Here is a 22,404-nt window from a genome sequence, read left to right on the forward strand (position 1 = left end):
TTCTTCACAGAGAGAGTGCCAGGAGAGACCCAATGAGTCACAGGAGCCAGCACTGGCAAGAGAGCAGCTGCAGCACAAACAAGTAGCTCAGATTTCATCAAATGAAAGGCAGTAAAGAGCCAAAAGACTTTCTAATATTTACTACAATAATTTGCTATCAGAGGGGAGAGGGGGGACATCTGAGTCTTTTCTGACTGTATCTGCTAACAGAACCAGGCATTCTTCTATCAGTTCAGGGATTACAGGAAAATACAAAAATCACAATACAATCCATAATCTGCTTCCACTCAAACATTAACCGGGAACTACGACAACCGCTGTTTCATTTGCATTAAGCCGTCAGTTAAAGCCTATCCTCCCCCAGGGGGAAAGCCCCACAGAAATACAATGTGTCTGCAAGTCATTTTCATAATCTGCCTATTAGAGATGAGACCTTAAAACCCCTGCTGCAAACTCACGACTCATTAATCCACCCACCCATTTTATTAAACTTTTCTTCAACTGAGTAGCAGTGCTTGACCCTCAGATTATGGCTATAGCAAATTCAGCTGCATCAAATCTGAAAGGGAAACAGTTTAATTTATCTTAACGGCAGTTTAGGTGCAGAGGATAAAATTAGTAGACTTCAATTAAAACCTTTAAAACAAAGAATATTTCCTTTCCTTTAATATTTCCAGCAAGTGAACTATGAAGTACTGGTAAACACTGTGCAAACTGTGAATTCAGCTAAAGCAAACATGTACTTATTTCTCCAATACAGAATCTTCTACAAAGCAGAAGCTGACTGCAGAGCCTTACATGAGACACACAGGCTGCTGCTTTTATTCCATTGAATTTGGAAAGCTTACAGAAGAAGAGCAGGTTAAATCTACCACAAACAAAAAGTACACAAAATACACAGAGACTGTCCATACTTAATCACTATTTTAGCATCCAAAGAGTGCAGAAGCTCTGAGAAAAGTACCAAGTTACTCTCCAGTTTGATACCACAAGAAGTTTTGTCCCCAGTGGTGGTTTGACAGGGCCAACAGTAAAGACCTGTAGCACTGGAACTGGGCTGCTCAGCACCCTGCTGACATCAAGGGCTGCCCCTCCAGCCTCTTCCAGTAGCTCAACCGTCACTGGTCCAACAAAAGCCAAATTTTGCAACACGTTTGGTCATCCTTGTTTTAAAACGTTACTTAAACGTGCAAGTGGTTTTTAAGTCCATAACCACATTTAGTTCTAAATTAGTCTTAAAACTCCTCCCATGTGCTCATGCTCCCAGCTTATTAATCCCTCCTGACAGTGAATAAACCTGCTGCTAACTTACTTGTCAATATAAAAACCAGCTGCCCTCTTTTCTCTCACCTCCGAAGGCCCACAGTTAAAGAAAATTAAACACATAGGCTTGAAGCTACACCATATATTTGTAAATAAAATAATTTGACAGAACAAAATTACAAAGTACGAAATGAGCCCTTTCAGGAATTCTTAACTACAAGAGAAGTCAATGTTAAGTCCATCTTGTAAAGTTTTAAACAAGTATTACTGAGGAATAGGAGTATTACCATAAAACACCTTTTTTTTAATGCTTTTTAAAAAAGCTCTAACCATATACATCAATTTCAGATGAAAAATTCCACACACACTCATCAGTTTGGTTACAGCTTCAGGGATCAGTGCAGCACAGTGCAAGTTCCATTCACAGATAAAAAGATATCTGAAGTAGGTACAAATACATTCTCAAAAAATACAGGATGTGATCTCTCAGCAACCCTCTTCTCACCCCTAAAAGGTGCTGAAGATAAGCATAAGGTATGGAAACAAAGGGGAAAGTAAACAAGGAGATGGACTCGTTAACAAGACAAGTTAATATTTGACAGCTTAAGAAAGAGGAAACAATTGCATCACGAAGAAAATGATTGTTAGTCATTAGAAGGTCTGTACAAGGGAGGTTTGTACTTTGATTCTCTAGAAAAACTGAAGCTGACAAGTCTCCACTCCTGAAATAGAAATATTGAGAGGTACAAAAAGTAAGCACTATTAACTCAAAGTGCATTCCCAGAATAGCCCATTTTTCCCTGCTGCAGGTCACCATTCCCCCATCTTTCAAGAAAAAAGTATGCATATTTCAGCCAGCCTTTCAAGCTAGCAATTTTACAGAATCTTCCTGGTCCCAAGTCTGCATCAGAAAGTGTTTTCCCCTTTGTGTATTTATTTCCAAGTAGAACAAATACTCTTCAGTGCTTTTATAAAAAGCCGTATTTTTAGAAATTGTCTAAGATAGAAATATTAATGCAATTTTCACCTGAAGCAATGTCTTGCAAACTATGAATGTAGAGTGCCTCTCTAAAGATGCTAAGTGCATCTTTAGCCACCAGAAATCTCATGGAGGGGTACAGCTTTGAAGTGCTCTGCTAATTTTTATTAAAAAATATGACTGACACTTTCAGCGTACAGAATGGGAGACTAGTGCAACATGCAGCATTGATTGTTTATTCAATAAATACTTAACCCAATTATTGCCAACCAAGGCAAACAGTGCAGAAATTGTCATTCAGAGATACAAAAGTTTAACATTTTTTTGTATAAAGTCAGTTGCTACTATATTCATACAACTATTTCAAAGAGGTCTTTCTGCTTCAAAATTGATGCTATCAGTATAAAAATACAGAAACATATATTTGGGGGTTTAACGTGTCTTTACAAGTCTAACTTTTACATTTATATGGGAACATGATGCTTCGGTACTCAAGAAATAAAAACGAATACTATGATAGAGACATTTTCTGCACTGATGATTCCATTACAGTCCTTAAATAATTCTTTCTTGGTCCTGGGTATACATTTAGAATGAAATAACTTGCATCTCACATTTATCCTGAGGTCNAAAAAGGAAAGCCAGTTTTATAAGGATACTTGCAGACTTTTTGTTGAAAATTTGAGGTTATTTTTAAACGAGCCAATAAAATTCCTGGGGAGAAAAAAACGCAATCTTCTCACCAATGTTTTAAGAAAAAAAATCTAGTGTCATTTTTGGGAATTATTTCCAAAAATATACAGGCTATCACATCCAAATGCTGTATCACCCAACTAAAATTCCAGTATGCATTTGCCAAATTTGAAACTTAGTAACTGTTCTGAAAAGAAAACGTGTAAATCCCCACAAAGAGTCTCCCTAAACTTCTCATCTCAAGATCCTGACCCACAACACAACTTCTGCAAAGGAGAACCCTGCTGAAGCCTGTGGGAACCTGCAGAATCTTCGGGTCTGCCTGCCCAGGTGAGGACATGTGATTTGGGTCTCCATCACCCACCACGAGGAACAGTTATGACCCTATCAAAGCTCCACTTTGAACACAGCAGTTATTTTCAATAGCACCAACAATCTCTCAGATACCAGCACTAGGCGACATAAAATAGGTTTGTTTCTTCCTGAATCAGCACAATTGATACAAGGCACTCCTTGGCATAGGAAGTCATAAGTAAGAGCAAAACAACAGTATCCAAGTTTTGTGACATTTAGGTTTGTAAATTACATCACCTTTCAACTTATTATATACCATGGCAAGAAAAACAACACAGTCTACAGGATTAACAAAAACATCACCATCCCATGCATGCTCACAGTTTTCCTTCCCATATCCAAAAAACCTCCACATAGCATATCAATATGAAACATTAGAAAGTATGGGTTGTTAAATTAAGAAAGTACATTTTATTCTCTGGTCTTCCACAAAAGCCTAACCTAGACACAACTCAAGTATATGAGGTTGGAAAATATTCTGATAACATTTGCACCAGTCTATCCCTGCAGAAGAGAAAAAAACAACTATTGTCTAGAGAATTCATAGATTGAGGCACATTGCAATTGAAGATATTCAGGCATATTTTATGGCTAGAACAGGATTTTTCTGAGGAACCTCACTACAGACTCCCCCAAAAGCAGCTCCATATGGTTTGAAACAACTTGCAACACATGGAAAAAACGTTTTGTCCTTAATCACTACTGTCTTCATCATCATCATCATCAGATACATCGTTTAAAGATGACTTAGGTGACTGGCTGTAGGAGTCTGATCTAGCCGACTGACATGCAGTCATCTCCCCAGTAGAAAGAAGATCATAGCAGAAGTCGCAGATTCTCACTGGCTTGGAAGACTGGCTCGGGAGAAGAAACCTCTTTTCAGAGCAAGGCCCACACACAACAAAGCCACACTTGCGACAGTGATGACGACGGTTGACGGGCGTAAATTTTGCTTTCTGACAGCGCATGCACACCGTGGCTTCTGAGTCCGGTACCCAGACAGCTGCATGTTCATTGCTAGGAGTCTTCCCACTTTTGGAAAGCAAATCAGAAACACACTTATTTATGTGATTCATCCACTCAGATTTCTCTGTAGCAGTGGCAGCGTAAACCGCAAAAGACTTCGTGGGTGTCTTGATGAGCCACCCGTTCCGTAAGTCTCCCTCATCCTGGATGGAATCAATAGTGACGTTTTCCAGTGGGATTATGTGCTGCTTATTGTATTTCTTCTTCTGGATGACAATGTTACCATAAACAAGGATGTCATTGAACAGAAAGAACTGCCTTGCTTTGGGCTTCTTCCTACACAGCTTTGTTAGTACTCCCTCTCCAATGAGAACACGACCAGGAATAGTCAGAGGTTGACCAGCCGCTCCAAAGCAGTTTTCCACTATACTTATTCTTCTAGTATTTGCCTCACTGTTTGCCAAGCGATCCACCATCTTTCACAAGTATCCTAAAATTAGAAAAAAGTTTGTTATTAGAACAGGACTGATTCAACAGCAAGCAGCCTTCCCCAAGGTACCAACCCCGCATTTCTTAAAATATCTAACAGCATCCGCTGGCTCAGAGGAATCGACTTGGGCTAGATTTAAATAAGTATTAACACCTAAGAATTTTTAGCAACCAATTAGTCTTTTTTCCAAAAGCAAAAATGTTCCATGCAGCTGACAGCTATCTTTATCACACAGACAGCACCTACGGCACTGCTTTTGAAAGCCTCTGGCAACAAACTAGTTCCTCTCTAGTAAGGCTACTGCATCCCGGTTTAATGCTCGCATTTCTCTGCATATCCTCCTATACCTACTCTCCAGATGGCAACAAGAAGTATCATCCATCATTCCAAATTCTAATGCTGCAGAAACATCAACTTAACTGAGCAGCCTGAAGACCCACGTTAATTTTAACACAACAAACAAATTACATAATTGACGTTCACATCGGAAATCACACTCCCCAAGCTCAGTACTGTTCTTTTTTTCCAGTATGTAAACCTCAAATCATGGGCCAAACTCCTGAATATACCTTCTAGAAACATTTTGTACAGGCCACAACTTGCACCCCCCCACCTGTTTTCACAGCAAACTCTGGAGCCAGGGGCAGGGAGTGAGTCATGCCTGGTGGCTCACCACCCGCTTGCTGCTGCCCTGTTTTGTAGGAGCCCTACAGTGCCTCCCTCCTCACCTACTCAAACCACATCTGCATCTGTCACACTCAGGCAATGTACACAGGCAGACCTACTCAGAGAACAAGCCACACAGCTCACAACTGCTCTTGAGAAAGACTAGGTGACCTGCACCAGCCGAAAGTTTAGAAAAGACGACTTCATATTTCACGAAGTGCTAATGAATTGAAGAGTACATATGTTCCAATTACGCATTAAAACCCCACCTTGTCATTCCCCAAGTAGCAAATAAGATTTTCTCTTGTAAGGGTGAGATATCTAAGGCATCCAACAGTGAACTAAAAATAAGAAGTCACTACAGTGATTCATACCTTGGCAAATCACTCTTTAGCCTATCTTTTACCCTAGAGTTTCCCAGGCAGAAGTCTGCAAAGTAAACTCTTGCCAGTCTGACCCAGATCTGCTCCCCCCAAACTCCTTGTGATATAGCCAGGAACCTGAACTGTGTGCTTGGTGGAGAGCAGCAAGACATCTGGCAGAGGCAAGTAGTATGGACAGATGTTTGTCTCAGCATGCAAAAGACACTCTCCAGTGCCTTCCACAGGGCTGATGCTCACAATACCCTTAGCTACAAGCACCACTTTGGACAGGCCTGAAGGAGAGCTGAGCAGCAAATACTCCGTTCTCTACTTCCTGCACATCACAACACAATCCCCGTTTGGGAAGTCCTCTACATTACCTACCTTTTCTTTTAGATCTACATTGCCTGACATTAATACAGCATCAGCCTACAACAGAGAGGAAACTGGGCTGAAACAAGGCTCAGACTTGATGCTGCTCAAACTCCCTTGCTCTGCCATAACCTGATCCAATCAACCTTCTTCCTATATATCAAAGCACAAATTTCCTTACAAAATAGGGATGAAACCTCTCATCAGGCCTCATCTAAATAAGTAGTTACTGTGATTACACAAATCCACATGCCCAATGTTAAGTATGGTCATCGTAAGTTACTGCTTTGAAAGTTTAATTATTTTCACACTAAAAGAGTTTGACAAGTGAGCTTGCACAGATATAACTACCTTTTTTAAGCCCTGCACACAACATCATCTTGTATCAAAGTCTGACACTGAAGAGAGAAGAATCTCTAAAAGTCATTTCTCAGCGCTATTTTTGAACTTTCTTTACATGCCTTACAGCTTTAGTTACAATATGTGAATACTGTGTTAGTTTTATGGTTAGGGGAATTACAAAGCTACCACTTACGAAAGTATTTTGATCTGCAGAAAGTGAAGACAAAACAAAAACTGCCAAGCAAAAAGTAATAAGAGAAGGCAAAAGATAAACTAGCAGCCTTTTTAGGTGTACTTGCTGTAGTCCTAGTTTTCAAAATCAAATTCAGGTGCCTGACTGCTGAAGCCCAGGACTTCAAATGAGAGTTAATTGCCATTAACTATCAGGTAAACATGCCCATCTAACAACATACGAGCAATAAACAGCCTTTGGCAAGTGTCAAAACTGAACCAACAGCCCTTCAAACTTAGAAAGCAAAGACTCAGTCACAGGGTTAGTCTAAAGTTATTTAGTAATCCCATGTTCCCTGTAAAGTGCAGAAGGACATCAGTCAGAGTGCAAAGAGGACAGACCAGAAGAATATACTTTCTGCAGGTACAAATCAATATACACTACTTCTAAAGGTACCCTTTTATACAAGTTATCTACAAATTACAGCAAGTTAAATGCTTTTGGTAGTGCACAAGGGGGAACACCACCCCTCCCAAAAGAAAATCACAAATACAGCCATACTGATGAGTTTCAGTGAAGAGAGCTCTTGGTATGAAATTACAGCAACCTGTAGGAAGCAGTTGCTGCTCCACAGCTCTAACTCAGCCATTCTGCCTCCCTGCCAATAATCTGCAAACTCAGTCCAAGGTCACCACAAAAGCTTTCAAAATACAAGCCACTGGGAGAAGAAAACAGGGGAGAAAAAGCTAAAGGTTTTAATTAACTGTTCCCTAGGAGGACCTAAGAGAAAACAACTCTAACCAAGATCGTTTAATAATCATCGTGGCTTGAAACCAAGACGCATGACTCCAGAATTTGTGCTGAAGGCTGTACTTCGAGCTTGTTGTGAAAATAATCACTTGCTGGACTTAAAGCAAGAATCCGGGGCAAGTTAAGGACTATTAAGGAAGACAAGATAATCACATGTCTTCCAAACTGAAACTTTTTGCTATAATATTTAACATTGTCAGCAACCAGCCTCAATTAAGGCAGTAAATGCCACAGACTGCTGATGGATACTGATTCCACTTTTCCAGGGCATGAATTGTATTTTCCCACACTAAAAGATTAGACCTTTTAAAATAAGCACTCTGCCTTTTTTCTCATAAGTCTTTAAAGAATCAAAAATTAAAAATCCATCTGAAATCCTAATGTTCAGTCATCTTCACTAGCTTTTTCTGAGAAAGTTAGTTCAGAAATGGATACAAAACCACCCAAAACGCATCATGATTACAAGAAAGAATGAAACATGGAAAAAAATAGACCAGAAATACAAAAGAGAAGCCATCCCTAAGCCACAAAAGCTAAAGTTAGGAGAAATACACCTCTTCCTCTCAAGAGCACACTGATCAAAAAGATACTAAATTAAAATTGTCTGGACACACAAAGAACTTTTAATCCCAAAATGTCACAGTCCAAAAGCAAAGTTACCAACTACCAGTATTTAAAGACTACATTAATCTTGTCTTAAAGCATATTTAAGATATATTGTAAGAGATAACAGATCATACCCTGGAACTGGGTAGCAATACCCTCCTCTCTTCCAGCTAAGATGTTCTTCTGAAGCTGTTGGCCACCATAAGCAGCAAATACTGGATTACTGTGTTCAAGATGCAGGATCTCAAGACCTGATCAAACAAAGCAATTCCTAAGTGACAGTAAATTGCTGAAAACATGCCCCAATCCTTCCCTAAGCAGTGAAGAATAAACCCGAACCATGAGCTTCGAAATAAGGTTAGACAACTCCACTTAAGGGACAGCATCTTACACATGGTCTCAGTTTACGGGTGCTATGTAGTCAAAAACCTCAAACCTATTGTTCAGACCTTTATCACATTTGACTCCAGTTTCACACATCTGGCATTTGAACTCCCAAAGGTCCCCAGGCCCTTATGCAAGGGTGACTCCATTTGTGACGGACTGATAGTCTTCACAGACATCAGATTCAGTAGTTTTTGTGTCCAGACTGCAGTGTAGTACTAGCTTCTAGACATAACATTGCAAAAAAAAAAAAAAAAATCACTTTGTAAGAAAAATTAGCTACATAGAGCTGTATCATAAGCAGGGTCTAACAGCCTTTCCAGATAAATAAATGTCAACTATCAGAATGCTGCAATACCTTCAGTTTGCCCTTCTCACACACGCACTCTCAGTAAGTACATTTCATGATGAAAATGCTGGGCAAAGGTTTTCATCTCCACAGCATAATATGCTATTTAAAGGTGACAAAATATTTCATGACACAGAAAGCCCTAACTCCTCTACAACACACAGAATTGTGTTTTACACTAAGTTATTTCTACTTTTATTCAAAAGAATCTTCTGCAAAAGCAATAGTTCTGTTACCAAGATATCAAGATCATCTTGCTCCCATTTCACACCAGTTTTACACTTGTATCTTGTTGGTGAGAATGGTCACCTTCAAGGTGAGCAAACAGATGCCACTGAAACCTCTAAGAAGAACTAATAAGTTACCTACTTACCTAAAACAGAATCCACATTGAGGAAATCACATATTTACTACAGTTATTGACTGTCTATACTACTGCAGCAGGAAAACAATTCTGTTAGAGTTGCTGTGCACTGACAAGTCATGTTCCACATAATCATTTCTTTCTGCCACTGTATCCTGGTGATGACACTGGGATGATGATCTCCCAGGACTCAATGCTTTTAAAGGTCTTATTTAAAATAGGAGAATGTTTATTTTATATGCTAGCTCTGCTCTTGATAGAGGCCAGACTAAACTGCACAGAAGAATAGCTGCAGTTGAAGACAGACATAAGGAAGCAAGTAAAAACAACACGAACCTGACTGACAGTTCCATCTAACTCAATACTGACAGAAAACTTTTCTTCTACTACTACTACTTTAGCACTGTAGCAGCTGGCATTAGCACCACATAGCAGAACCATAAATAACACAGGTGGTAAAGGGGAGAAATGAGATTTTAAAAAGCTATTATGGCATAGTGATGCAGACTGCATACAAACTTGGCACAAAACCATTTTCCCACCCCAGCTCAGGGTATACTACCACGACGACCAGCATTCCCTTCAGGCTGCAGGAGAGCCACAAAGGGTACGAAGCAGAGGGACACAACTCAAATTCCCAAGTTTTTTCAGCAATAGAGCAGAACCAGCAGTGTTCCACTACTACTGGCTTGGGCCAGTCTAGTGGACAGTCCCTATGTTACACCACATACATTCAAATTAAACCATTTTCCTTCTTGCCTAAAGATAGCATACATGCTTCATAAAAGTTTGTGGTTAGAGTCACTTAATAGAAGGCAAAAGTTAAAGGTTTTATCATGTTTGACTCCACAACTTGAGGGCTCTGAATAAAACAAATTTCAAACAGAAATGCATTTTGCTTTATTATACTTAATCACACAAGTGAAACGTACGTGAAAGGTATAGAAGATCAAAAAACCCCAAACTTTTACAAGACAAAACCAAGTAAATTGTAAACCAAAGACAAAGGCTATCTGCTGACCAGGTATCTAATGTGCATTAAATGACTGGGTTGTAAGATGACTCATTTTTTGGATCTACAGAGGAAAATATAACACTCTCCCTAAAAAGAGTTCATCAGACAGAACCAGTCACTGGTAGTTATGTGGGAGTATTTCAGTAACAGGTTTCAAATAATTGTTATAAATTACATTATCACAACAGACTCATACAGCTTTCGTCTCACGCTTTGCTACGCAAGAAAGACACTCTAATTTCAGTTAGAGTTGCATAAACACAAACAATCAAGTTACCCAGAACCAATGTACATCCCTCATTTAAAGCTCTGTCTGAAATGGTAATATCACTACTTTTTGTAGACAAACTTCCAGCTGTGAAGGTATCTCAGTATTGTAACACATTATGTTAATCACTATAAATATTAGATGTATTGCTCTTAAGAGCAACACTTGACTTTTTGCACCACTGCCAAGTAAAACACAGTAAATTTCTGAAGTGCAACCTGTTTAAGGATTAAACTTATCTACATCTAATGCTTTGAAAATAGTTTTAGTGTGGAAAATTGCTGAACTAAACTCATGCACAGCAGATACTCTAAGTTTTTGATACAAGTCAGAAGAGAAATTAGCATAAAGGTTAAATCTTACTTTGGCCTCACTAGGTACACCTCCTACACTTCTTCCTTCAGTACATACAGAGAAGGATGATACCATGGCTTGTCCTGGTTGGCAAAATTACCCTTTCTATTACACTTTCTATGCCCTTAGATCTGATTAGCTGTAATCAGAATCCAAGCATTCATGCACAAGTCACTTTTTGGTCCTTGTTGCTTTGTATTAAATAGTCAAAAGACGAATTTGTGCATAAAGTTAAGTGAAATTAAAAAAATTTCACCCCCAAAAATATTGAGAGGGGATACAAACATGAAAAATGTTTTCTAAGGGTCCTTATCACTGCTAAAAGCTGACACGACAGTAACAACTAAACACCTGTCCTGTGCTGGAGCTAGCTGTCCTGGATGCTATTTAAAACATAAGACAACTACTGTCACTTACAGAGAAATACCGTGTTCTAATAACCAATTCTCTAATGCTTCTCTTCACAAAAATATTCCCAAAATTGTAATATTTAATGAACTGTCTTGGCATCACTATCAGAACCAGCTGGTAAGGATACAGAGGATAACCCTGATAATATCTGGTAGATGCAAGTATAAAGAATGACAAAAAGCTTCATCATAATCCTGAAAAGAAAGAAGAAAAACCAACAGATTAAAGAGATTATATCAAGGTAGCAGGAAATGAGGCATAAGGTTCCTCTGAACTTCAACATAGCCTTTATCCATATGATCATTTTTTACTAACTTGGTTATTGGCTGCAGCATTCAGAAAGGTACTGACAGCGGTACAGAAATTTTGACTTGATTTACAGACACAAAAGAATTTACCTTTTCCTTAAGGCAATGTAAGCTGTTGACACTTTGCACCATTTTTCACATCCTTAATAATAATTGGCATTGAATAAAGTCAAAAAAGCTGCAAGACAGAACACTGGAAAAGACGACGGCAATACCAGGGCTGCTTTGGATTACTCTGTGGATGCAAAGATGCTTGCAACATTTGCATCCTAACACTATAAAGAAACACAGTGCAAGCATCAATCAGGAGGACACCAGCAGGGAAATGGAATGATACTGTGGATGTCTCCCAAGTCTCATTTTTATGATTCTAAGTGTAGTGTTTTCTACCTGAATGCAATTTTTTATTCTCCCCCACTGTGAAGACACGGCTTCCTGCATTGTGCAAGCCTGTGGAGCAATGGCTGCAGTGTGGAGAAACACAGATCAGCTCACTCCCTTACTGGTACATCCAGTACCAACCAGCAGGCTTAACCCTTCATTCATCTCAGCCTGTTAGCTAATGTTCTGGCATCAACCACAGACCTGCAGAAACCATGCTGGAAATATGTTAACAGCAACCACATTACTTCATACTGTGCAACCTGTGAATACTCTGCCCTGCCAATATTTCCGAAATATTTAGATTATTTCTCAGCCCATTTATTCACATCCAAATATATCATGAAAGCAAATCCATGCATTTGTCTAGTTGGATGTCATCATAAACCTATAATTACTATAACAAACCAGACAGATCTGTTTTGCTTTTTAACTGCTGCAAATGATGTCACAAGTCAAATCCCACTAAAGCTCTTCTTGAAAGTACAATGTAGAAATTCCTGTTTTAACTCCCTGACATCTTACAGTTTAGTAATTCTTTTCATACATTACAGTTAAATTTTTGTATACTCTAATTTCCAACTTACAAGCAAGGACTGCTGTTTCACTTTAATTGACCAATTGTGTAAGAATTTCTCATAGAATGTAAATAATTCTAAATCCATAACAAAACCAACAAAAAACCCCTTTATTATTAAACCTGCATGGCAAGTGGATTGCTCTTCAAATTTGCAATAGCCATTATCCAACTGAGTTAGGAATGCCTAGAAAGGCCAGTTCCATCTTGGGGATGGAAATAATTTCTATGTAGAACTTTGAAGATATATGACCTTATATTGCCTAACCCACTCAGAAGCTAGTTTGGGCACAGAAAGCTATTTTTAGCAACAGTCTATCTGTTTAGCCAAGCAGCATATGCATTACACAGCAAGAACAGAGCAATGCTGTTTTACTATCCAGGCTACTCTGCTGAACAGTTAACACACTGCCTGAGCTGCTGTATGCAGGCAAAACCATCCAAGTTCTGCACTTTAGCTTCTCAGCTGGAAAAAGAACACCAATTTAACCAGCCTGTAAACAGAAACACTACCTCCCACATTCCCAACAAGTTGTAATGCTAAATAATAATAGAGGACGCACAAAGAAAACAAAGGCATGCGGAAGAGGGCTTCCCACCAGACGTGATGGGCTTGTTTTAACTTGTTTTAAACCAGCCCTGCACAGATGGTGAGGGGAACCACCTTGGCCATAATGGCACGTGCAGTAATGCCAGCACCCCTGCTCCAAGCAAGGAACACGTGGCACCCATGAAAGACACACAGAAATCCAGAACTGCTGAGTCCGAAGCTGTTCCCACTACCTTTTCCTGCTTGGTAGTAACAAAATACAAAAGATGGAAACATAGTCAGTACTAAAGGGTTTGTACCACAGGGAAGTACATGACCAGGAGGGCTTCAAGGCTCTCCTAGACAAATTGGAAGGGGTCGGCCGTATTTCTCTTCTGTCCTCAACTGCACTGGAAGAAGTCCCTGAATGTCTCTTAGGGGAGAAGAGACCTCACTGCAGAGCTCCAGGAGGAACATTCTTGTAAAAAGGCCAGCTTTTTAATGAAGTCAGCTGCTTATTACCACTCTCAGGCTTCTATTTACAATAAACCATGGTAGCTGATATTGTTTTTGTCTTCTGGCATGACAGAGACAGAGCTGCTGCTGGGAAGAAACACGGAGTTCTCCATTCCACACCTGGCAGTCAAGGGTTGGAGCAAACAAAGCAGCTCTCTACACTGAATTTTCTCTGTGTCCTTACCCATCTGCAGATAAGCTGAGCATTTCCCAAGCACCTACACCGGCTTACATGGCTTTGAGCAGCACTTGTGAAAAACGGTACTGCCAGCTGAAGTGCTGCCATTTAGATGAGAAAATTCTTAACACTGTTCAAGATGTGAAAGAGGAGGTAGCCAGTACATGCATGTGCAAACCAAGTGGCTAGAACTAAAGAAAATATTAAAAGGAAATATTAAAACAAAAAAAAAACCAAACCACAGTACACAGCCACACAACCCTGAAAACTCGAGTTCTGCACAGGTAAAAAGACAGGCCTGATCCATCATGAACAGCATTTCAAATCTGACAAACTCATCTGCAAGCAGAGGCAACTGTGGGCATATCAAATACTTGCAGCTGACAGCATACTGAAATGGGGATAAGTAAAAAGGCTGATGTTTTGTATATATAAAGCTATCTATTTATAAACTACAGAACACATGTACCCTTCAAAATTAATCAACAAACAAGTGACTAAAAAAGCCCAATATTCAGACCACATCTTTGCTGTCATGGGGAAACACCCTAGTATTTTGAGTTGCCACTTGTATGTATTTAGGAATACTAGCAGTGGTTAGTTTAACCTCTGGTGCTAGCAAACTGCATCTTTCATCTTAATCAAAGTACTGGGAACATACACCAGAATATGGTTTCAAAACCAGTTTCCACAGATCTTAAGCCCAAAAAAGCTCAAGTTCCTTCTGAAGTTCTCCGTAGTTCTGGGTAGCTAAAAGCCGTCAGAAGAAAAGCAGACAACAGATCAACACCTTAGAAATGTGCATGAAGAGTCAAGGGCAGAGAACAGCAATACTGGGATGCTGCTCTGCCGCAAGAAGCTCTGACAGACATGAACTCCATGTGCTAGGCCAGTACCTAAACGATCACTTGACCAGGCTGCAATACCAAATACTGGAATACATTTTTCTGTTCACAATTTAGTGTTTCCCTACTCCACTGTTTAGCTGTTTAAGAGTCTCTCTCAGCAAACATTATTTTGCAGTTTGGCGGCAACAGCAGCTTACCCCTCCCTTCCAGGCTGCCTGGACAGGCGCCCGGTGCGCCCTTCCCATCCGATACGCTGCGTGCCAAGGAGCAGCTTAACTGGTCACAGCCCACTTGGGCAGCACCAGGGCACACATCTGGACATCTGGGCTAGCAAATAACTTGAGAGATACAAATACTACCCTGGTAAACAGAAATGGACATTGGGTGAGGGACGTGAGAAATCGATCAAAAGGATCTGACCAATTTCAGAGCAAGCTATATCCTGCTTAAGTTTTGCCAACCCAGCACAATGAAGAGAATCCACAGCATCAACGTTTTAAATCATGAAGCAGATCTATTTAAATTGTTTGGGGGAGGGCACACAGCATCATTAGAATTTAGAAAAACAGATCCAGATGCAGCTGTTCTATAAGAACTATTGCCAAATCCATCTTGCAAGCGATTCTCCAAAACCAGACTGGCCGTGTGGTTTGTTGTTGTTATGGATTATTACAGCACACACGGAGGCAACTTGCTAATGGTTAGCTAGACTGTCTCTCAGTCAGTGTGAAAAAAGGGATTTGGTTTTCAGTGACTGAAATAAATAATATTTTTCAGCATGCTTCTTGCAACACACAATGCTTCTTAACCTACAAGTGGAGGATATTTACAAAAGGATTTTCGATGTGTATCTCTTACATGCAAGTATACACTAAAAACAGCACCTCCTGCATTTCAGGGCACCTGTTTGTTTTAGCACTTGAGAGCTCAGAACAGCTACATGCTCAAAAGAGCTTCCTCAAGTTAACAGAATTTTATTTTCCCTTTTTTCATGAACACAAACCTATGACCAACTGCTTGTTCACTGGCTTATGCGTTTTTATTATGCACAGGTACTTAAACCAGCTAGTGTTAAAAAAAATCCAACAAACAAACAAACAAACAAAAACCAAAAAGAAAAGCTTTCTGTTTTTCTTTAGTTCACTTTTATTACCATTATGAGAGAAGTTACTGCACTTCACTAACAGTCTAACAAGGACTGGACTATAAGTAAACAATTATAGCATGACCAAGCTAGAGAGTTACCAAATAGTCAAAGTTAGGCAAAAGTCAGAGCCATTACCTTCCTACAAACAACTGCAACACAAAAGGACTTTCACTTCTAGTAGCCATGTTTGAAACAGAGCAAAGTTTTCACATGCAGTTTCACAATTCACAAGCACAGCACCAGAACCACATCATTGCTATTTCATTATTATTACTTTTTTTTTTTTCTCGTGCATGTGCTCTTTTAAGTTCAGATATTGTGTTCTAGGAAAAGAAGCTGCACAAAAAAGAGGTTTCTTTCACCAGTTCAGTAATTCTAAGCATTTCTACAAAACTAAACAAGATACAAGCCAAGTAACAACACTCAACCTCCTTCTCCTGGCCTACATAAGTTAAGAAATCTCCACTTTAGGGGGCAACCCTAACACTATATTATACTGTAGAAATACTTCCAGGAGGCCAGGCAGCTGGTCACTACCCAACAGGGTCAGACAAAACACTGCTGGAGCACATTTTCAATATCGTAGTAAGAAAAAGAAAATACACAGACATATTGACCCCCTTAAAATTCTTAACTCCTTAATAAAAAAAAAAAAAAATCCAAATAATTTCTACCATTAGTTCACAAGTAATAATAGACTAAGGGCAAACATGGCTGGCTGTAGGGAATCTTTTTCCTACCATTTAAACCTGCTGAAAGAAGTTGCTCGAGTTGGTACCAAAAATGGCTCATGCCCCAGTAACCATGTGCACAGCAGGACTGGCACCAGGATGAAACCCCCAGCCCAGCAGAACCAGGGGCTCACAGGCAGCTGAAACACAATTTGGGGCTTGAAATTCAACCACGTGATTTTCTGGAAGCTTGACAAGACTACTGCAGTGCTGCAAGCATGGACCTCTCACTGCCAACCCTCAGAAATATTTAAAATTTATTTATCCAGCATTATTTAAAAACACATAAGGCAATAAACCAAGTGTTGAATTCTCTTTCTGAGCAAGGGACATAATCCCTTTTTTAGATCAAATGCTGCTACCTAGTGACACATGGGTGAGCGGTAAAGGCCTAGAAAACTGACATCTGACAGCTATTAACAAAAGCCAAAAGGAAAGCTTTAACAATGATACCATAAATAAAATGTCAGTCTTCAATGTAACCAGTTTTTTAACCATACTCTGGGTGTTAAAAGGGCAGTTCACTTGCCTCCATGCTGTTAACCCAGATCAGAGCGGGGGAGCGGGAAATCACTGTCACACACAGCTTTCAGAACAGAAGTACACCCAAAATCACTCTCAGAAGATTTACATTACCAAGTATTGACAGCTAAGTCAGGAGAAATTTAAAGCAGAAGTTTAAAAAAGTAAAGGAGTCATTTCCTGAAAGAATCTAGTAATCACAGCAGCTTACTGTAGATGCCTTCTTGGGAAATGCACTCACTGGCCCTTTTCCCTTTTCCTGCTTGTCAAATGTTTTTGATGCATTTTAGTTACATGGAAAGCACTCGGAGTACAGACTATCTAGTGCACAAAGGTTTGCACTGAAGTTAACCTGCACAGCTCACCATTCCAAAAAGGATGCTGACAACCTGAACGGCTGCGTGTACAATCCACTGTTAATTTCCATTAACAAATTATGTGTACACTTCAGAAATGCAAATGTCAAAGAACATGCTGTAACTTTTCCTTTTTCAGAAGGCATACTAAGTACTTAAAAGCAAAACGGTTACCTTTAGATGATATGTTTGAGATACAAGAAGCATTTAATGAAAGCATAAGCTGCTGATAAAAAGATCATATACATCAATCTCTACCGACCCCCCTGTATCTGTTTGAGTCAGTAAAACTTCTCAACAGATTGCCTCTCAACACAGTAACTAACTGCTTGCATGGCATCTTACTACCTTCAGGTATTGGGAGGGGAGGATGTAACGAGAACATTCTTGTATTTGAAATCCTTAACTTTCAACTGTTTTTTCTTCTTTTACACTTAGACAAAATGCCAAAATCCTACTATATTACATACACAATATGCTTAACATTGTTTTATTGTAAAGCACAATGATGCAAAGAGGAAAAAAAAACAGAGAGCCACTCCCTTCCACTTAATTTTTAAAATCCTTAAATTATTTACAATTACTAAGAGGCTAAAACAAAAAGCCAACAAAACCAAAACACTGAAACCCCACATCATTATGTCTAAGGCAGCAGCACTCTTATCTATTTATGCAACTAAAGTAAACGTATGAGTTCATTTTTGACTGTGTAGTATTAAAGTAGCAAGCTGAAAAACATGAAATATTCTTCTGTTCAATAGTACTTCTGCACTATAACATTTATTTTCATAAAAGGAGAATCTTTGTCCCACAACTCTCAGTCAAGCCACTTCTCAAGTGAGCAGACAATGTATTTCAACAGCACTGATTATGTGGCCCAGAATTTGCAGGACACTACTTGCTAACACAGTTGTCACCACATTTTGTAACTGATAACAATAATCTTCAGCATTGTAAACAGGTTCTACCACACCTATCTGTAGAGCAGTTTTTCACCCCCCCACGAACTGTAAGAACAAGTCCTCTGCTGAACCATGGAGACAAAAGTTATTGTACAACAGCAAACTTGGCATTTGCTGCATAGGGAGAAAGTTTTAAATACGTGTTTCTATTTCAAAACCCTGTATCTGCCCTTATGTTTTCTCTTTTGGAACAATCCCCAGATTATCAAGCTTCATTCAACTACTGACTTCTTCAAAGTTTAAAATATACATCTGTAACTTTTTTTAAAAATACATAAACTAAATGCAGAAGTAAGCTTAAATATTAACAGAGCTTGGAATAAGTCCCAGTGTACCCTTAGGATCTGAGGTTGTACAGAATAAGGTTTCATTTCTTAATTCAAAAAATCAAGAATTGAACTTCCTTACCTACCATCACCTAAGAATCGTATGCACTGTTAACGCTGGGGTGTCCTTACTTGACATCTCCTGCTAATAAATGCCCTTTAAGAACAAAAACTTGCATGCCATTTGTTTGCTTGGACACCAATTCCAACATTTTCTTACAGATACCTTTCCAGAAAATTAGATCTGCAAGTGCTAAACACTTCAACTCTACCTCAGCTATGTGCCATGCTTTGACCCTAAGCTTTCCCTTTAACACCTCTAGTCCTCTCTGGTGAAGGCAAGCCCCCAAAAATGCTGCAAGGGTACGAAACCAGTGTTTGTACCCTGCATTTATTGATCTCACAGGGCTTTTAGGAAGATAAACAAGATGAGCCAAGCTATATCATATCACACCTCACCTGAGATTGCAGTTCCATCTCTTCATTGCTCTGAAGCCTTCCTGCACCCACCAACCTCAACAGTGAAACCTAAAAGTCATCCTACCTTTTGAGTATAACAATCATTTTGACAATAATAATTTTTGTAAACTAAAGGGCTTTATGATACTATGGACAGATCTTCTTTTAGGCCAGAGACATGTCTAATTACTACAGTTAAGGCTCAGACCATGATTTAAGGGAAATAGAATGGAGATCTTGCTGAAGAATGATGTCAACACTGCATCTAGTGAAAACTTGCTTCTAGGTGAAAAGATGCTACTCTCTCTCTTTCTAGAGAATACAACAGAGGAAACTGAACCAGCTTTTCCAGCTCCAAATTTCTATTCACAGGCTTTTATTTATCGTTTTAGGGACTTCCTCTATATGGGTTTCCATGCAGAGTAAAACTCAAGACACTCCAAAAGGCACAGAGCCAACCTGCATTCAGAAGCAAGAATTTGGGACTCAGGCTCACAACACTTCGCTTTCACTATTGTTTTCAACACACTTGGCATGGCACTAAAACACTTGGGGAAATATTATTTAACAAACTGAGCTGATATACAACACATTTAACAACATAGGAACTCTTATCTCCCACGAGATTAGTTAAAAGTATTTAGATTATCAAGGTTAAAAACTGCCTTCTGAGCTAAAGAATCAATTCCATTCTCCATGTTGATGGCTGCATACAAAGCAATTAATCCGTAGGATCTCAGCACTGAATGCACTGCCGTTTTTAAGTACTTCCCTTCTTTCAGACAGCCATCTCTAAAATAGTTCAATATACAAGTAACTTGAGATCTGAGTATTTAAAGTCTTCTTATTTCAAGAGAAAGAGGAATTTGCAATCTCAGTTCTGAAACAGATTCCTGTGTTGTGGGTTTGAATTTAGACTCACCTTTGCTTACTGTACTAACCTCATCTGAACTTAAACTGTTAGGCACATCGCAGTCTCAGACACAGTGTTTCTCAGATACACATTAACACTTACAGTAACTCTTAGCACAGCCTGAGTTAGAACTTAATGATGCTTTTGGAACCACTTGCATCAATTCAGCCAAAAGACAGTCCTTGATCTCTGGTTAAGGATACAACAGGTCGTTTTGGTTATCAAAACTCGAGTTACAGCTGTTTCCCTTAGCAGGGACAAAGTCGATGCCAGGACACGCTGCTCAGCAGACTCACCCATCACTTTCTTGCCGTGATGAGCAGTTTTGCCTTTTATAAATACCGGTGCCTATGCACGTAAGTATTTCAAGCGAGGCGAGAGGAAAAACATGCGGCTGTCTTCTCCCGAGCTGCTTTCAGACAACAGCTTATGTGCCACACGTATCTCTGGCAGACCAGTCACATTCTCCTCCAAAATACAAAATATGCGAATTTCACAGGAAAAAAAAATAGCACCTTATGCTCGCAGCCGCCAACACTCGCGGTTCCGCTGGTTTTTTTACCACAGCATCAAGACTTCCCAGGCGACTCGCTCCGAGAACGACGAGGAGTTTCACGGGGCGAGCGAAGGCTCAGGCGGAGAGCGGCCCCGCCGGGGCAGGAAGCGCCCTCCACCCGCCCGCCCGTCCCGTCCCGTCCCGTCCCGTCGCCTCACGGCGCCCCGGCGGAGTCACGAGTCGGGGAGTTTCGGGCACTTACGTAACGCCGCGGGGCCGCCGCCGCTGTTTCTCCCCCTTCCCGAAGTCAAAGTCGCTTCCGAGGCCCCCCAAGTCCCCCAACGCCCTGGGACAAGCCAGCGCCCGCCACCGTCGCTTCCTTCCCCAGATCCTTCCCACTCCGCTGCCTCCCTCCCTCCCGGCGGGACGCGGCGCTGCCCCAGCCCCGCAGCGGGACAGTGGAGCTCGACGCCGCCTCTCGCCGGAGGAGCTCCATCTCCGCCAGGCAGCCCCCAGCTCCCAACATGGCCGCAGGAAAGCGGCCGGAGCCCCGGCGGAGAAGGGCTCCGTGAAGAAAGTTTCCCTCTCGCTCCCCCGGCCGGACCGAGCCCCCCCCACCCCGCCCGTAACACGGCCAGCCCGCGCTCCTCACCCAGTGCACCCCGCTCCGGCCGCCGCCTGCCCCGCTCCCCGCACGGCCGCGGTCATACACCCCGCGCCGGGGGACGGCCTGCAGGACACCGCCCGGCGGGGCGGGGCCACCGCCATCTTGGGCGGGAAGGGCTGAGGCGGCACCGCCCTCCCTCCATTTCCTCAGCACCGGGCTGGCCCCGAGGGCCGTCCTGCGTGGGGAGGGCAGAGCGGAGCGGGGCTCGGCCGTTCCTACCCCTCGAGTGGCACCTCGTGGAGCAGGGATACTCCAGACACGAGACTATTGCCTCATGGTTTTTTTGTTGTGGGTTTTTTGTTTTTTTTTTAAACCAACACGTTTCCATTCTTTGTGCACTGTCCCGGGTTTATGCTCGTGCTCGTGGCTCTTTAAGTACGGTCTCCCAACTGTAATTCAGTGTAGGCACGTTTTTAACTACCTCTCTGTACTTAAAGTTTTATACAGCGCACGGAAGGGAATTAGCAACATTTTTCAGTCTGAAGAGTTGCCTGGTCAGCATGGAGAAAGTGTGGCAGGTGTGCCAGAACGGCTCCCACCAGAAACGCTGTCAACACGAGGAGCCCCTTCCATCTTGTGTTAGCATTTTTAATGTCTACACATCAATAGAGCAAAATCCAGACCAATATTTTCCAAATCTAGCCAGCTACTCGGTAGCTAACATGATCCTTCTAAGATTTCCAGCCACTGATGGATGGTACAGAGGGGAAAGGTGGCTGGGGTGTTCTGGGGAGCTGCGGAGAAGAGAGCACAGCACCATGCTCTTTGTAGTGTCACACTGGTGCCAAAATCTGTGCTCTGGAAAATGGCCCAAGGGTTTTCTTTTTTAAGAAAATTTCACTTACATGCAACATACCAGTTTTCATTTCCCAAATTTCACATTATTGAGCAATGATGTGATTGGCTTTTTTGGAGAATAAAAATAGTTTGGTGGTGGAGTAATAATGAACCCACTGAACTTTCTGAATTTCATCTGAATTTTCTGTCCCTGTTCAGACAGGAACACAGATAGATACGAACCATATCACTGAGCTGGGTCTCTCCTGGTATGGAAGATGGGCACAGGGAAAGGACCAGGACATGGAGGGCTGAGCAAGTGTGTCCACCCCCCCTACAGCATGGCAGCCTGGTCATCTGCTTCTCCCCAGATCCACCTGGTGTTCAGCCTGAGTTGTCCTGTGATTATTCTTAGTGTATTAATTTATATAAGGTGTGGACCAAGCTGTTTAACCCAAGGTTTTTAGAAACAGGTGCTTGTGGCAGTTTAA

The 22,404-nt window shown here is 41.0% G+C and overlaps 1 protein-coding gene across 4 annotated transcripts; it reads right to left on the minus strand.

Moving 5' to 3' along the window:
- Nucleotides 1-1,390: 1,390 nt before the first annotated feature.
- Nucleotides 1,391-21,220, minus strand: PLEKHF2 (pleckstrin homology and FYVE domain containing 2). 4 transcript variants are annotated; one of them, XM_017837758.1, is made up of 2 exons: nucleotides 21,122-21,220; nucleotides 1,391-4,745 (listed from the first exon to the last, which is right to left on the minus strand). In XM_017837758.1, the coding sequence occupies exon 2, from the start codon at nucleotides 4,729-4,731 to the stop codon at nucleotides 3,982-3,984; it is 750 nt and encodes a 249-aa protein (XP_017693247.1). In that variant the 5' UTR covers nucleotides 4,732-4,745; nucleotides 21,122-21,220; the 3' UTR covers nucleotides 1,391-3,981. The 4 variants fall into 4 exon arrangements, with proteins under 4 accessions (XP_017693247.1, XP_017693249.1, XP_017693248.1 ...); XM_017837760.1 differs by lacking the exon at nucleotides 21,122-21,220 and adding an exon at nucleotides 20,732-21,064; XM_017837759.1 differs by lacking the exon at nucleotides 21,122-21,220 and adding an exon at nucleotides 20,489-20,671.
- Between the last annotated feature and the right edge of the window lie 1,184 nt (nucleotides 21,221-22,404).

Source organism: Lepidothrix coronata, unplaced genomic scaffold, assembly GCF_001604755.1.
Source record: "Lepidothrix coronata isolate B3197 unplaced genomic scaffold, Lepidothrix_coronata-1.0 Scaffold309, whole genome shotgun sequence".
NCBI classification, from domain to species: Eukaryota; Metazoa; Chordata; class Aves; order Passeriformes; family Pipridae; genus Lepidothrix; species Lepidothrix coronata.

Excerpts from the sequence above, each read along its gene's own strand:
- PLEKHF2 (XM_017837758.1), bottom strand. The coding sequence starts at position 4,731 with ATGGTGGATCGCTTGGCAAACAGTGAGGCAAATACTAGAAGAATAAGT.